We start from the raw sequence: 15,554 nt of genomic DNA, 5'->3' as shown, positions 1-15,554 counted from the left end.
ATTTATTTGTCTGCGTGTTACTCGCATAACACAAAAAGTATCAAACCGAATCGCATGAAATTTGGTGGGATGATTGGTTATTATCCGGGGACCATTTGATTAGATGTTGGTATCAATCGGGTCAAAGGTCAAGGTCAAGAAAAGGTCAAAATCTTGCCCAATGTTGTGATATGCGAAGGTATGCGCTCTACCGAGTGCCCATTCTCGTTTTTGTCTATCAGCGGTACTCGAGCATCAGCAGCTCAGTGCTGACTGAGGGCCCTACCTGAGCGCTTATGTAACGGTCACAATGCGCCGCCTGCTCGCCGGGCCCTCTTCGTGACGGCGTGGTCACTCGCGTGACGGCGCCTCCCTCGGCCTTGGATGTCATTTTTTAAATCTTTATTCACGAAGCAGATGTCTCGATCTTCGACGCTTCGATAAGAGCCGATCACCGCAGGACACATACATATTCCATCTGTTTTTGACTTTATTATGGTGTGATGCCATTCATCGGCAGCGGCAGTAAGAAGAGAGGATAAAGGAAGAGACGGCTTTTTGAAACGTAGAGCTCCTTAAAAGAGGCTCAGTCATTCCAACATGTGCCTTTTATGATCTCCAAGAGGCACGCTGGCAGCTCCAAAAGAAGAAGAAGAGATTTTTTAAAACCCCGTCACAAAGCAGTTTACAGACAATGCTTCCAATTTCCCTTTTCCTTAACTGTTTCGCTTTGTGGTCCAAGTGGTCCTTGAGAAACGATGTCGCGCGAGAGTGCACTCGTGGTCCCGGAAGAAGACAGAACACACAAACATGTCCGCCGCTCTGACCCCGGGGCCCCGAAGCGAGCCAGCTGCCTCCACTAAATGAGATGTCTGCTGCTATGTTAACGCTCTTAAGATTTTACTCTTAATCAGTAAGCACCGGGTAGCTGGTAAATCGAGATGGGCATTTTCGCGAGCCAATGGGATTAGCCTAACATGCCGGTGATTAAAGTAAGCAGCTCTTTGCTCCGTGTTGTCAACAGAGGGAATGCAAAGCCGCCACAGCATCTGCCGAATGAGAGAGAACCTCTGCCTCGCCGGGGCCTCTCACTCGCTCCTGGCCACCTTGCTGCTGGGTCGAAGCGTTCATAACACACACACACTCTCGGGGGGGGGGGGGGGGGGGTGGGGGGGATATTTTACTAACACGGCCAAATGCAACACCACGAGTCGGGAAGTCTTCATGATGCTATGATATATAGACGCTGAGCATTCTGGCTCTTAGCAGGACTCTTTTGTTGCTGCACGAGAGCCTGTTCAGTGTTTCATTTCTAGACTGACTCTCTAATCTAAAGTCTGGTCTATATCTCTCTGCATGCCCGCGATGATGATGTAAGCTCCTAAAAACTGACGGCAGGTCGTGCTTCGCTGATAGAATGCAGACCTGATGATTTAAACGGATAGAAACTTTCACAGGCCTCTGAGTGTTTTCTCTCGATATCCACTTCAGATTCTGGCAAGAGAGATTTCTTTTGAATTTTAAAAAACACTTTATTCACATTTTTTAGCCTTTACACAAATTCCATAAAAATAAAGTGCTTTAAAAAAATCTGGTTGTTTTAAATAAAAACCAAAACAATAAAAAATAAACATGTTTTACCTAATAAAAAGTGGTGTAAACACCAGCTCCTCCTCCACCACCGAACAAACAATTCCATTAAAACACCACCGTTGTTTAACCCGTGCTCGTCTGTTTTGTATGTTTTAATTGCAGACGTACTCTGGCCTATTCTGTGTGGTCATCAACCCCTACAAGAACCTGCCCATCTATTCAGAGAACATCATTGAGATGTACAGAGGGAAGAAGAGGCACGAGATGCCGCCGCACATCTACGCCATCTCCGAGTCAGCGTACCGCTGCATGCTTCAAGGTATGGCGGACGGTCGTTTTCCTCTGATTGACCCGTTTATCTGATCCTGTTGGTCTCAATTGACAGGTGTGTGAAAGTGTGTCACAATGCAATAGTAGGATTATTAAGTAACTTTACAGATGTCATCATCTCCGAGGACAAACACGACTTCAACCTTTCAGATGTTTTTTCACTGATGTGTCGTTGGGTAGCCGTTAAACTGGAAACTGAGCCGAGTGTTTTTTATGCAAGTGTGTGCTCCTTTAGCTGGGGCTTTAGCTCACTTGCAGGCAGCGTGGGATTCTGCTGCATAGCCTGGGAGATTAGTGTGGGAAGAAAGTGTGTAAAGTGTGCGAAAGGTCACAAGGTCAGAGAGGATGTGACATCATCGATTATGTCCGAGGGGGTGTGATTTTAACGACGGGGGTCAAGTAGACGACTCACTTATCTGGCGGAATTTTTCCAGTTGCGTCACCGATGGCATTTGGTCGATTGGTAATTGCGCGCGCTATTAAGAGACTCTTCGTCATCATCATCATCAACGTCGCAATCGCTGGGCAAAGGATTTAGGATTGGATTTTTAAGTTACATTGTTCATTCTCAAGTTGTTTTTCAATATTATTGGTGTTCTTATGTAACCTTCTGGCCCTGTTTTCTGTTTCTCTCTCCAAACCATGAACGTTCTTTCTTTCCTGTTTCCCTACCACGGTGACTTCTATTCCAGCAGACCTGATTTAGTGTTCGCTCGCTAAAGAACATCATCATGCTGCTCTACTCCGAGAGCCCAACCAGAAGGTCCACTTTCCTTGTGGATCCGTTACAAGCTCCTGATAGCGTGGGCGGTGAGAGGGTCGACTGTGAGGGCTGATGCCCTGATGACAAAGGGAGAGAGGGAAGCAAACAGAGAGAGAGAGAAATGAGCAGGCGAAGAGAGACCATCGTCAGGAGAGAGAGAGAGATACAGAGAAAGAGAGAGAGACCATCGTCAGGAGAGAGAGAGACAGACAGAGAAAGAGAGAGACAGAGAGAGACAGAGACACAGTTGGAGAGAGAGACAGACAAAGAGAGAGAGAGACACAGAGAGACAAAGAGAGAGAGAGAGACAGAGATACAGACAGAGAGAGAGAGACAAAGACAGAGACACAGTTAGAGGGAGAGACAGACAAAGAGAGAGGGAGACAAAGCGAGACAGAGAGAGATACAGACAAAGAGAGAGAGACAGATACAGAGAGAGAGAGAGAGACAGACAAAGAGAGAGGGAGACAAAGAGAGACAGACAGAGAGAGAGACAGACAGAGAGATGTCCTCACCCTGTCCACACACTGCAGACCTGGTCCATGATGCCACAAACTGCAGTTGTTTCATACTCAGAGTTTTATTCCGTTTACAGTTTATATGATACGGTCAAGTCATCCACCCTGATGAAGATGTGAATACCCGTGAGAAACCGGACTGTGACCCACGTTGGGTCTGACTAATAGTTTTTGAGTCTCTGAAGGAGAAGCTGGAACAGGCAGAATCTGTATCACAGTCCCCGTCGACGGCGTGGCCCTCTGCTGCGTGCCGTCGCTGTCAAACTACAGCTCTACTTTCTCCCTGTTGTTTCTACGGGATTTGATTCTTTCAATAGCCGGTTCGCCCATGCCTCCCCACGTTCTCCAGCCTTCATGGGACATCGTCAGCGATTGTCTGGCGGACCTCCTCAGCTCTAGAGTTGTGTGTGTCTTGACTGGTGTGCTGGAGGTCCGCTGTCCTCGTTTTCTGGGCTCACCCCGGGGCTCCGGTCCGAGTCTTCAGCCGTGTGGAGAGACCCGGGCAGCTGAGACTCGGACCGGAGCCCCGGGGTGAGCCGGGCCAGAGCGGCGGGGATCGCACGTCACGTCAAAGTTTGGTTCGGGACCTCAAAGCGTGACTCTCGTGAAGATACGAGCCCCCGAGTTCTGTTCCCGTCGAGTCGTTTGATGCTAACGTTGTCCAAACCGTCTCAAGTCATTCATTTCCTCCTGAATCACTCATATCCTCCTGTAAACACACAAAGAACACACACACTCCTCTCAACCTGTTGTCACACTGCGAGATGTCTGACCCCCCCCTCCCCGGTGTTCATTCTTCCGGACCGCCGTCCCTCGCCGGGGGCCCGGCAGCCTGTGCAATGAGGTCATCACTGTCCCGGCTTTCCATACGGCGCTGTGCTAAATTCTACAAGCTGAGTCACCGTCACGTTGTCGTCGCAGTCGTCCAAGCGGCCCCGTTACCCGGAGCAAGGGTGTGTCGCCATGGATACCTGTGTGTGTGTGTGTGTGTCTATCAGTGTGTGTGTGCGTGTGACCAAAAATAGCCTCAAACAGAGGTGTCACTTGGTGAGTGACAGCGCTTCTGAGAGGCTTCTGTCTCTTGACTTCAGGGCGCCTGATGCTGCTGAGTGTGAGAACACGGCGTCGTTTAACTCTCCAATCGCTGATCTCCTCCCGGTTTATAATGACTTCCTTTCTTCTCTCAGAGACGAGAGCAATTGGCTTCTCCTCATTTCCACCCCTTTTCTTTGCTTCTTGTCTTTTTCTCTTTTCTTTTCTTTCAACCAGAATGTTCTGGTTCGAGAAAAAACAAACACCGAAGAGGGAAAGTTCCCCCGTCGCCTTTACACTTGAACATTCAAAAAAAATACTGTTTTTCAGTTGGCTTTGCTCCTTCCTTCTCCTCCTTTTGATCAGGAAACACAGGAGGACGAGTGTTGTGGAATGTCCACCTTCTCATCGCCCCCCTCAAGTACAAGATACAACCAGCGTTGCCATAGTTATGCCTCTATTTAACTGCGCGTTCCCCCATTTTCTCCTCTGTCACCCCTCCAGTCGCCGGACCAAAAGGCGAGCTCGTCTGGCAGAGTCCCCGATTCACTCGGTCTCCGGCTTTTCCGCTTGTGTTTGTATGTTTAGCCGTTTACATTCATCTCTTTCCCCCCTCAACTAGAACTGTTTCTGGCTCACGCTGCTGTTTCCCAGGAAGACGGATTAGGCTGCTTCTCACCCGGGTGGCCGTGTACAAGTAGTGTTACTGTATCTGAGCTTACTGGGGAAACCACAGGGGCTTAACAGAGCCGGTCATTAGGTGAATGCCAGAGATAGCTGTGCTCATACCACCGACACCAGGGGTCAGGAACCTTTTTGACTGGGAGAGCCATAAAAGCCAAATATTTCAAAATATATTTCATTGAGAGCCATATAGTATTTTTAACGTAGTCTTGCTTTTAATGCGACTTCTGGTGCGGCATGATGCTACGGGGGGGTGCAGGTGACTTTTTCTTTGCTCCGCCCCGATGCGCGCAGAGCGCCGGCATCGGAGCTCTGCGGCGCGCGAGACGGCGAGCCGAGAAGTGTTAACGCGTCATGTAGAGACAGAAACATGCTGCTGATTAGATACGATCAATTACAGACGTTTAGTTTAATAAAAGAACAAAGATGTCTTTAAGAAAAGGACCTTAAATTACTTCTGCTGTAATCTGGCGCTAGAGAGAAAAATACAAGGGGGTGGGCGGAGATTATAATTTTTTAAACTCAAAATTGTCTGGGAGCCATATGCCGTCACCGGAAGAGCCATATATGGCTCGCGAGCCATAGGTTCCCGACCCCTGACCTACACGGTACGGCAGACCTCTCTTCACGAGCGTCACGGGTGCACACTGGCGGAACCAGGCGAGACCGAATGCGATCGACAGTCCTTGATTTGCATCTTGACAAAGAGAGATTATAAAAGCACACAGTACAGTGGGATTTCTTAAGATTCCAGTCTACACCTCACGGTCCGGATTTTGGAGCAACGCAGATGGCACTGTAGAATAAAGAGAAGGCGAAAAAAACACTCATTTCTCACAGAAGGGTGTGGATGGCAAACAATTCCTTGAACATTGCGGCTTTAGCTCAGTGGGGTAAGAGGGCCGTCCTGCAACCGCAGGGTTGTGGGTTCGATCCTCGCTCTCCCCATTAGTTGCAAGTCGAAGTGTCCTTGAGCAAGGCACTGAACCCCCAGTTGCTTCCCGGGCGCTTCACCGCAGCCCACTGCTCCTTAATAACTAAGGCTGGGTTAAATGCAGAGAACTAATTTCCCCTTGGGGATTAATAAAAGTGTATATTCTTATTCTTATTCTTAAGTGCTTCAGGCATGTGGTTGCAAGAATAATGAGAAGGATGTATGTAAGTCCACATTCATGCGCAGCTCGAGCACCGAAAATATGAGCCATTGTTTCTGGTTTAAAGGTGGACTTGCTGCATGTGGTCAAACTGTGGGTCCTCTTGGTGTGGACGAGACCTGTCGGTGCAGGACATGTTCCACTATGTGCTTGCTGTGCCAGAGTCAACAGCAGTGTTTTTTTAAATGAATTGAACCTTTTTTTAAATAATATTGTCATTACTGGCGGAGAGAAACAGGCAGTGTTGGGAGCTATTTCACTGACCTGACCCTCTGTGGAAGAGACAAGGCAGCCAGACTATTGGAGCCCTGATAATGTGGGTCTAGAACCAATGTGAGTTTAGTGGTTTTAATGACCAGGAGTCTATAAAAACATATCTTCAAATAACAGACGGAACTGCAGAGAGTTACATTCTGTATTTTCTTTCCAGTAATAATTCTGCCACACGTGACCTACAGCCTACCCCTAGATATGAAATATCTCCAAACCAGCAGAGCAAGAAGGAGACATAGGAGGAAACACAGCGGGCGGAGAAGTGGAAAATGTCTTGGAACACAGAGACGAGAGGGAGGAGGGAGAGGGGAGGGAATGTTGGAGGGGATAGTGGGAGAAAAAGGGGGATACGCTTTGAATAAGAGAGGGCGGGCCGCGGCAGACACGATCGACAGGGTCGGTCGTGGAGATTGAAGAATGAAGAAGAGAGAGTGAAGTGGACCGAAGATGAAGAAGACTGAATAGTGAACGATGGAGTCAGGCAGAAGCGAGAGGGGCAGGAGGGGCGGAGAGTTATGGGGGAACGCAGCAGAGGGTACAAGGGGAAGAGCATGGGGCCGCACAATGGGGGCTTTGTGCGGTCTGAAGGGGGCTGGGACCAGGGTGCTGTGTGTGTGTGTGTGTGTGTGTGTGTGTGTGTGTAGGGGGAGGTCTGGAGCTGAAGAGCTGTTTCTTGGGAAATGAGGCCTCGTGTTGGGGCAGTCAGGGCTGGTCAACGGCACACCCAGGGCCTGAGTGACACAACAGGTGTGTGAGTGTGTGTGTGTGTGTGTGTGTGTGTGTCTGTGAGTGAGTGACGTCTTCTAAATGACTACGTGTTCAAGAGATGACTTTCAGACAAATGGGGAAGCCTGTTAAAACAACATAGTTGCATGAGTGAACTGCAAACACACAGACAGACAGAGACACACACACAATCACACACACACACACACACACACACGAGCAGATGCACCTTTAATGGCAGACAGCTGTGGAGTTTATACAGGATAAAATCCTATTTGTGTTCGGGGCTCAGGTCTGGTATACGGCTACGCTCCTCCCCACACACAGACACGTTCCCCACCTGGACGGCCGATGACCAGGTCAGCTGTTGTTTGTCAAGAGTCACGCACATGTATGTGACACTTCCACGGAAAGAAACTTGAGCCTTGGCTTTCCTTAATCATTTTTATCCTCAGCTTGCACATTTGTTAGGTATTACAAGTTGATGAGGCTACATCTATTCACCTCCCTCCTTCGCATCAGTTATTACCTTTGCATTGAAAATGCGGAAGGTTATGTTTTGATCGGCGTATATTTATTTATTTGTTTGCGTGTTACTCGCATAACTCAAAAAGTATTAAACCGAATCACATGAAATTTGGTGGGATGATTGGTTATTATCCGGGGACCATTTGATTAGATTTTGGGATCAATTGGGTCAAAGTTCAAGGTCAAGGTCATGAAAAGGTCAAAATCTTCTTTATACCAACTAATGACAACATGTTCATAATTCAATGCCCAATCTTGTGATATGCGAAGGTATGCACTCTACCGAGTGCCCGTTCTATAGTATTGTATTAATGTAAAGGAGAAACTTAAGAGTATCCAGTTCGCCAGGTCCACAGAGTAGAAGCTGATCGATATGACTTTGTGTGTATAACCGAGAGAGGTTGTGGTGAGATGATTTAAGGGAGAGCCTCTGTCATGTCATGCATTGCCCTCATTCTTGGGTCGTGTTGTCATGAGAGACGCATAGCGTCGATTCCAGAAGCCTCAGCACCGCAGATGGGGTTACCTGACTGACGCCGTCACGGCCCTCTCACTGACACCCAACACCCCCCGACCCCGCAGGAGGAGCAGCCAGCTGCACGGCCGTGCGTCTCACCGTGCCGTCTTGATCCACTCTGTCACTCCGTTTAATGAGCTACCGATGACACGTGTGTATTTATTCATCTGAACACACTCACAGAAATCTGGCGCTTATCCAAGACTCTCTTTTTTTTATGACTCTCAGCTACCTTTATTTTGTTTTACCTCTACTTGTCGTAAACACTCTCGGAAAACCTTTTGTCCTGTATCCAATTTTTCGGTTCAGTATATAATGAAATATTCTTTCACTGATTCATACACAGTCTCACACTGATACAGCCCCCCCCCCCTGTGACTGAAGCCCTGCTCCCCCGTGGATGTCTGGATTCCCGCGGGGCTGCGGCGCTCAGCTCTGATATTAGAGGTGCCAGCACAAACACACAGGCACACACCCGAAAAACAGCCGAGTCCTGTTGGATTACGGCCGGCCCGGCCATCACAAAGAGCCACTGTGGACCAAACAAGCCACCCGGCGGCCTGCCATCTGCAGTCCATTACACTGCCAAATACTTGCTGCCATATCTCCCGGAACTGCTCCTTCTCTCCCCTTTCATTGACCTGAAGGCAACACCCAGCAGCACAGGGGTAGTTTCACCCTCTGGTGTGCAGCACCAAACCAAACGGTGCCTAGTGCACACTGTCCCGTGCATATTCTGGGGATAACTCCAGCCTGTGTGTAAAACCGTGCCGTGGATCGTTCAGCAACATTAGTTGTAATGTGTATTGTATTTCCGCGGGACCCTGACCAGGTAATCCCTGTTGACGGTGAGAGGCGTGGACAGTGGACGGCCGTGATGAGGTGTGACGGCAGCGGGCCATCTGGGGATTGTCCGCGGTGCTGAACGGAAGCCGCGTCCAGGCCGATGCCATTAAAAGGAGAGAACCAGATTGCGTCTCCCTCCACTTTCTCTTTTAATATGTCTACCTGAGAGTTGGGCCCCCCCTCCTTGGCTTACATGTAGGAACATTTTTATATTTCATATCTTTTGACAAAATCTTGAATTTGTCTCTTCTTCTTCTTCTTGTTCTTGTTCTTCTTCTTCTTCTTCTTCTTCGTCGTCGTCGTCGTCGTGAATGAAGACCAATCAGTTGTAACACAAACACTCCCGCTGGTCAGAAGGTGTCTCTGCATGGCGATAGGTCAGACAGTTAGAGACAACAACGTTGTGTTTATCTGGACTTATGAGTGGAATGCGACTAAAGTCTACTCAGTAAACAAAGGTCTGGATAGTGACACAGTCTACCAGGAGCAGAGAATAGACCCCTCACCTCTTCGCTATTGTGCGGGAACGACAACACGAGTGCGTCTGTGTGTTTTTGTGCTGGTCCATTGTCCGGCTTGACCGCCGCGCTCAGTGAACCAAAAACACAGATTACGTCTCGCTCTCGCAACGTCGCCCGCTTCTCCACGCAGCACTGGTCACATGGTCCGTTCACTTTCACTGATGTGTGTGGGGGTGGCTCTTCTCCTCATCCACAGTAAATGATTCAGTAAGTGAAGTGTGTCCCTTCCACCCACACCAGACCTTCCAGTCCCGCTTGCTTCCTCCCCCGACTGGGAAGTTGATCCGTGCGTTTCCATTCCTCCATGTTTTCTCTGCCGTGCTGCCAAATACCTGGCACATCCCTTCAAGGCACCGGCACAGTTAATGCAGGGAAATAGACGTATTACATTTCAAAGAATCCTCTGATTATCCCAAGAATGTGTGCCACTCGAGCCCAGCACCTCTCCATGAGGAACACTTGGTCCTCGTCACCTCTTTCTCTCTCTAGCTCTCTCGTCGATCTCGATACTCCTCTTTTTCCTCCCTGCCAGACTTCTGTCATTTCTCCTTCTCACAAATGTGCTTTGTGGGACTTTAAAAAGGGAAAGACTCCAAAGTCCTGTCTGATTGCTCTCTGGAGTACAGCTCGGACGGCGAGGCTCAAGCCCACAGGACACGAGGGCTGAGAAGCGGAATAACACGCTCTAACATTTCATATGTGACAACAGTGTAAATGATGAGAACAGCTTCCACTCTGCTAGTGTGTGTGTGTGTGTGCTGGATCTTCTCTCTACCCTCACACTCCCTCAGGTGGTCCCTCACACACTGCTGTCATTGGGTGGAGGCACTCACAAACCAATGATGTGGGTCTATTTGCGCCCGTGATCTCAGCTGCCAGACATCGCTATCCCTCACACAATGAATCAGAAGTACTGAAAGACACATGGGCGTGGGCGGGTGGCGTGATGTCATTTATAGCTCCTCGGCTCCCATATCTGCCCTCTGTTTTCACCATTGAGCTTTCCCTCTGCTATCTCCATTTCCCCTTCTCGTTCCCCTATCTGGTCCCGTCCCGCCGCACCCCTCTCGCCCCGTCTAGCCGGCCACATTCCTAAACCGCCCAACGCTCTTCCACCCTCCTGGGAAGTATTGACATGTGCCAGAGGCACAGGGCGACTTCCTGGGACTTCCCGGGGGATTCAGGACGGACCTCCACCCATTTGTCCATGCCGGAAAATGCAGCATCTCACCTGCTTAGTCAGCTTTGTTGCTTGATTTATTTGTGGTTTGTTACCGACCGGCACATAGGGAGAGTGTGTTATTTATGTATTAGGATTAAACATAAATAGGTAAAGGCCATTAAAATAGTTTCACCCCACCGCCACGCTCGACCCCCCCGCTTTTCCGTTAGTGTCCCTGCTGTTGGTCCACACCCAAGAGGCCCCAGTGCGGATAGGAGGGGATGGAAACCAGGGGCATCTGAATTTCAGCACACGCACACAGACACACACACACACACGGCCCGTCGGCTCATGGGGCCGTCTGCCCTTCTGTTGGTAGGATGGATGGATGAATGCCGCTCTGGCAGCTGGTTGTACAGCATCACTGTGACTCACGTGGTTGTTTAGTCACCGATGGGTCCGGTGTGCTAATTACAGTTCAATCTGAGAGACAAAGTATCTGTTAGAGTTGCTGCTGCTTCCTCAGCTGGTGAATGTCCCGGATCATTAAAGCTTCAAGGGAACTGTCGTGATGAGAGATTAAACAGTTCTCGTATTCTCATCTTTATTTCCCGTCTATTGGACTCTGTTGGCGACGTTGTCACTGTGAAACTTATTTATTCTTAGAATAATGAAGTCTTAGTGACTTCAGTCCGATCGTCGAAGTTCCCTTGAGAAAGGTGAAAGATGTATTTGGATACGCACTTCAATTTTATGACAATGTTCAATTTACCCATCATGCACTGCTCAACATGTACAAACTTCTGTGGCTTTTAAGCTGTTTTCAGACAGAATGCAAAGTAACATAAAAAGATGTGAGTAACATTCATTCTGGAGGGAAAGACGCGTCTCCGTGAATAGAAACGACTCAAATTAAGTTGAATATTCATATCGCTGCGTCATAAACAACAGGCAGGTCAAAGTGAGTGGGGGGCACACAGTGTTTGAGTCATCGGCTGAGCGGCTACTCAAAATGCCTGGGAATTGAGGAGGCGTTGGGTGTTGCATTATGGGAAATGTAGGATCCAGCATTCCTGGAGCTTAACCCATTCTCGGCGGCTTGGATTTTTAATCGTTTTTTAATCCGTCTGTTGTGAGACATCCAACTTTAAAGAAGTGCAAAAGTACTCCAGTAACATTAACTAAATAGTTTTTAGTAGGTTTGTTTACGCTCAAGCATCGGCTATGTTTTAAATGCCTTGCAGGAAGTACTTATTCAAAAATACATTCAACCTGTGATAGTTCGATTTCTTCGGCCTACCATCTCCTTCACTTCGCTCTTCACGAGTATTACCTCAATCACTGTTGGAGGATTTATTCAAAGTCAAAGTATGTAACGCCCTGTTCCGCTTCTCCTCTGTGTCTCATGTGTTCTGTGTCTCCTCCATGCTTCCTCTGTTTCTCCTCTGTCTTGATTAGTTAATTCCCTTCACCTGCCCTCAGCCACTCCTCTGTCTCCTTGATTGTTTCATTCCCTTCACCTGCCCTCAGCCACTCCTGTCTCCCTGATTGTCTCATGTCGCTTTCAAGCCAGAGTTTTTATGTTTGACCTTTTTCCGAAGTGAAGTGTTTTTTGTTTCACTCAAACCTGGAGTCCAGCCTGTCTCTCTGCACCTGAGCCTCACCCCGTGACAAAGTCACCTTTATTGTCACTTCTTCCATTTGTGCAAACATACTGAAGATCTAAAAGTACATTACTCTCTTGTCCAACATAAACTGACTGTAGAAATAGTAATAAAGTGCAAAACAGTTAACAACAACAAATAACATTGAGACAACATATAAATTAAGAACTATAAAAACTTTAAGTCTGTATTATAGCAGCAATCAGACATGGAGCTTTAGCAGCATTTTGACATAAGAGTCTAAAAGAGGAGGAGCGGGAGAGCGTTCAGCTTCTCAAGTCAGTTTATCTTATCAAAACTGCTGTTTATGTTGCATATCTTCTTCAGCCCGCCACCTAACTGTTTTAATGTGCGCCTCGTCATAATTGTCCAGGAGCCTCAGCGTGACAGTTAATCACTGCAGGTATCCACAGAGAGCAACACTTCCCAGTTCCTACTGCCACTGTCTGGGAATGCCAACGAGCCGTCGAACACACACTGAGCTCTTGTTCCTCTGCTTCCCCGTCGCTCTGGATTGTGTCCTCAGCTCGAGGCTGTTATGAGGAAGCAGGCCGCCGTTTAAATACTTTATTGTTTTAATCTTTCCACTAATACAATCACCATATTCTACCGTGTCGAGGGAGCTGTGTGTGTGTGTGTGCACGAGTGTTGGTGTGTATTTTGGGTAATTTCTCACCACATATGGTAGCGGTTCACGAGAGAGCGGCTCACTCGCTATCACTCAGGATTTCTTGCGGTTGCCATGACGTCAGAACTTTCATTGTGTGTGTGTGGCAATTGCGTTTTACGACTTTTTTTTACGAAGCAAATTGTGAGAGCTTGAACCCCAATGTGGAAAAAATGTGTTACATGCAGCTTCAAAGACCCCGAAAGGTTGAACTTTATGCTCTCAAACTAACTCCCATGTATGTGCCACTGTATGTCGGCTCTATAACTTATGTTCCTACTTTAAAAGTTTTTCTTTTTTAACCTGCAATATTCTTGAAATGTGTTTTAAAAAGTGTATGGACGTGCATCTTGGTCAGTGAGTTCCGCTACACTTAAATAAATAATACATTTATGAGACGGAGAAAGGAATTTTCCTGTTAGTTATTTTTGCCAATGTTATCACACGCGTGAGATTAATGAATGTGATTACGGATTGTTTGACAGCTGATCCTCACAGACTTAACACGGCACCAGCAATTTGGGACAGTTAGGAGCAGTGCAATTAGTGGGTTAGACTTTGGGTCATGGAGCCGCATCGCTGAGGACCATTGACAATAAATGCACGTAATTATGATATTTGTGCTCTGAATGTTTTTGAACACTGAGGTTTGGTTTAAACAACGAGGAGAATGTTTCTGGCGGTTGAGTTTAGGAGCTGTGACGCTGACTGTGCTGTTGTTTTTGCCCGTTGACTTAAATACTTTACAGTTAACGTGACTGCAGATTATTACATGGCATGCTTCGTGTCACATGTTTTCCTATGTTTTAGCCCTTGTTATTGCCAAATGGTTTTAATTGACTACTGTACTGCACTTTGTGACACTTTGTCTGTGATACTGTGGGTACGGAAAGTATTCAGACCCCTTTAAAATGTTCACTCTTTGTTTCATTGCAGCCATTTGCTAAAATCCAAAAAGTTCATTTTCAGTTCATGTGATATTTCAGTTTTTCTTTTTTAATAAATATGCAAACATTTCTACATTTCTGTTTTTTTCTGTCAAGATGGGGTGCTGAGTGAACATTAATGAGAAATAAAATTAACTTTTTTGATTTTAGCAAATGGCTGCAATGAAACAAACAGTGAACATTTTGAAGGGGTCTGAATACTTTCCTTAAGTGCAAAATAAATAAAGTTTACTTAGTTACAGCCGCGTGGAGCTTTGAGAATACCGTATATCATGCCAATCTTTTGGCCTCTTTTGGACTAAAATAGTTTACAGCATAACAATAATCTGAGAGTTACACAGAGGGATACTGAGGCTGTACAGGGTGGGATGAGGTCGGTAATCAGAGGGTTATTGTAACGATTGGAGCTTTTGTGCACATGGAGGGAGACGGGGGTCGCTCTGGAATGTGAAGAATGAGGTTGTTTTTTAAAAATCCTCGCGGGGGATAAATTATGAGCAGCGGAGGGAACCCTGCTGTGCCGCACAGACCCGACCACGGGAGTGTAGAGGGAGAGAAAGACCGTGTGCAGTTGTTTGAATTGACTGGAGTGCAGAAATTGACAAATAAGTACACAAAGTTTCATCTTTTGTGTGAACTGCAGTGCACACTTTATTTAAAATGTGTGTTCAGCTGTTTTGGATTTGATTCGACATGATAACATTGACAGCAAACTCATGAGTTAAGGGTCACCGTGCAGGACCAGCTGTCCATCAGTGGAAAGTGTTGCTTTTAGAGCATGAACACGGAGGAGAAGCAAAGTGTTTCCACCTCCAGTGAACTGTGGCAGATTGTTCTGAGAGCTCCCTCTTCCTACGCTCTCCTTCTCATTTGCATTTAGCTCGTATCCAAACGGAGACGGGGACTGTGGTCCGGTCCAACCGTGATGAACGACGGGGCCGACTTATTTCCTTAATAACCGACGCCATTGGCTGTGAGTCGCTGCGGAGGAATTAACCCCGCTGCTAAAAAGTGCTGATGAGGTGGTGAAATTAAAAAAACATCTGTTTGTGTGGAAAAGTGATTTTTGTTTCCAGTAAAGTCCTCGCTCTGTCGTGGTTATAGTAGTAATCTGGCTACACGCCGTTCACAGGGAGGGGAAAAGGAAACGAGGGCAACAGAGGGAGCGGGGAAACGCAAAGGGGGGGGGGGGGGGTACCGATTCACTGGCTCCTCAGTGGTGGCCCCCCCCCACACTGACATCAGGACAGCAAGAAACATCTTCCGTCGGGAGACTGAAACACACCTTTCCGACTATATCTGGATTAAAAAAAGATTAGCACTTCAGTGCACTTACATAGATACTTACTTATGTACTTTTGTTGTTCGACTATCATGTTGAAATGTTACTTCCTCTATTCTTTTTGTGTTGTTCTTAGTTTGGTTAGGTGAAAAACTTATTGTAAGTCGCTTTGGATAAAAGCGTCTGCTAAATGACATGTAATGTAATGTAATGTAATGAGCTCCTGGAAGAGCACTTTCCACTTTGATTGGTCCACCTCCGCCAGCGTGGCCCCCTGGGTAAATATGACCCAGCAGTTAGTTGCCGTGGTGATCGAGGAAGCGGCAGCTGCCAAGAGGGTCACGGTGGGATCAGATGGATACACACAC

General features: G+C 47.3%; 1 protein-coding gene across 2 annotated transcripts in view; it reads left to right on the top strand.

Moving 5' to 3' along the window:
- The window catches only part of LOC130188894 (myosin-10-like), a 52,610-nt gene that overhangs the window by 5,322 nt on the left and 31,734 nt on the right, over positions 1-15,554 (top strand). For both annotated transcript variants that reach the window (XM_056407445.1, XM_056407446.1), the window contains exon 3: positions 1,735-1,891. In XM_056407445.1, coding sequence (XP_056263420.1) covers positions 1,735-1,891 — 157 coding nt within the window. The remainder of the gene's footprint in view (positions 1-1,734; positions 1,892-15,554) is intronic.

This window comes from Pseudoliparis swirei, chromosome 23, assembly GCF_029220125.1.
Source record: "Pseudoliparis swirei isolate HS2019 ecotype Mariana Trench chromosome 23, NWPU_hadal_v1, whole genome shotgun sequence".
Lineage (NCBI taxonomy): Eukaryota > Metazoa > Chordata > Actinopteri > Perciformes > Liparidae > Pseudoliparis > Pseudoliparis swirei.
The sequence above is the reverse complement of the archived record's forward strand: the minus strand, read 5'-3'. Positions and strand labels throughout refer to the sequence as shown.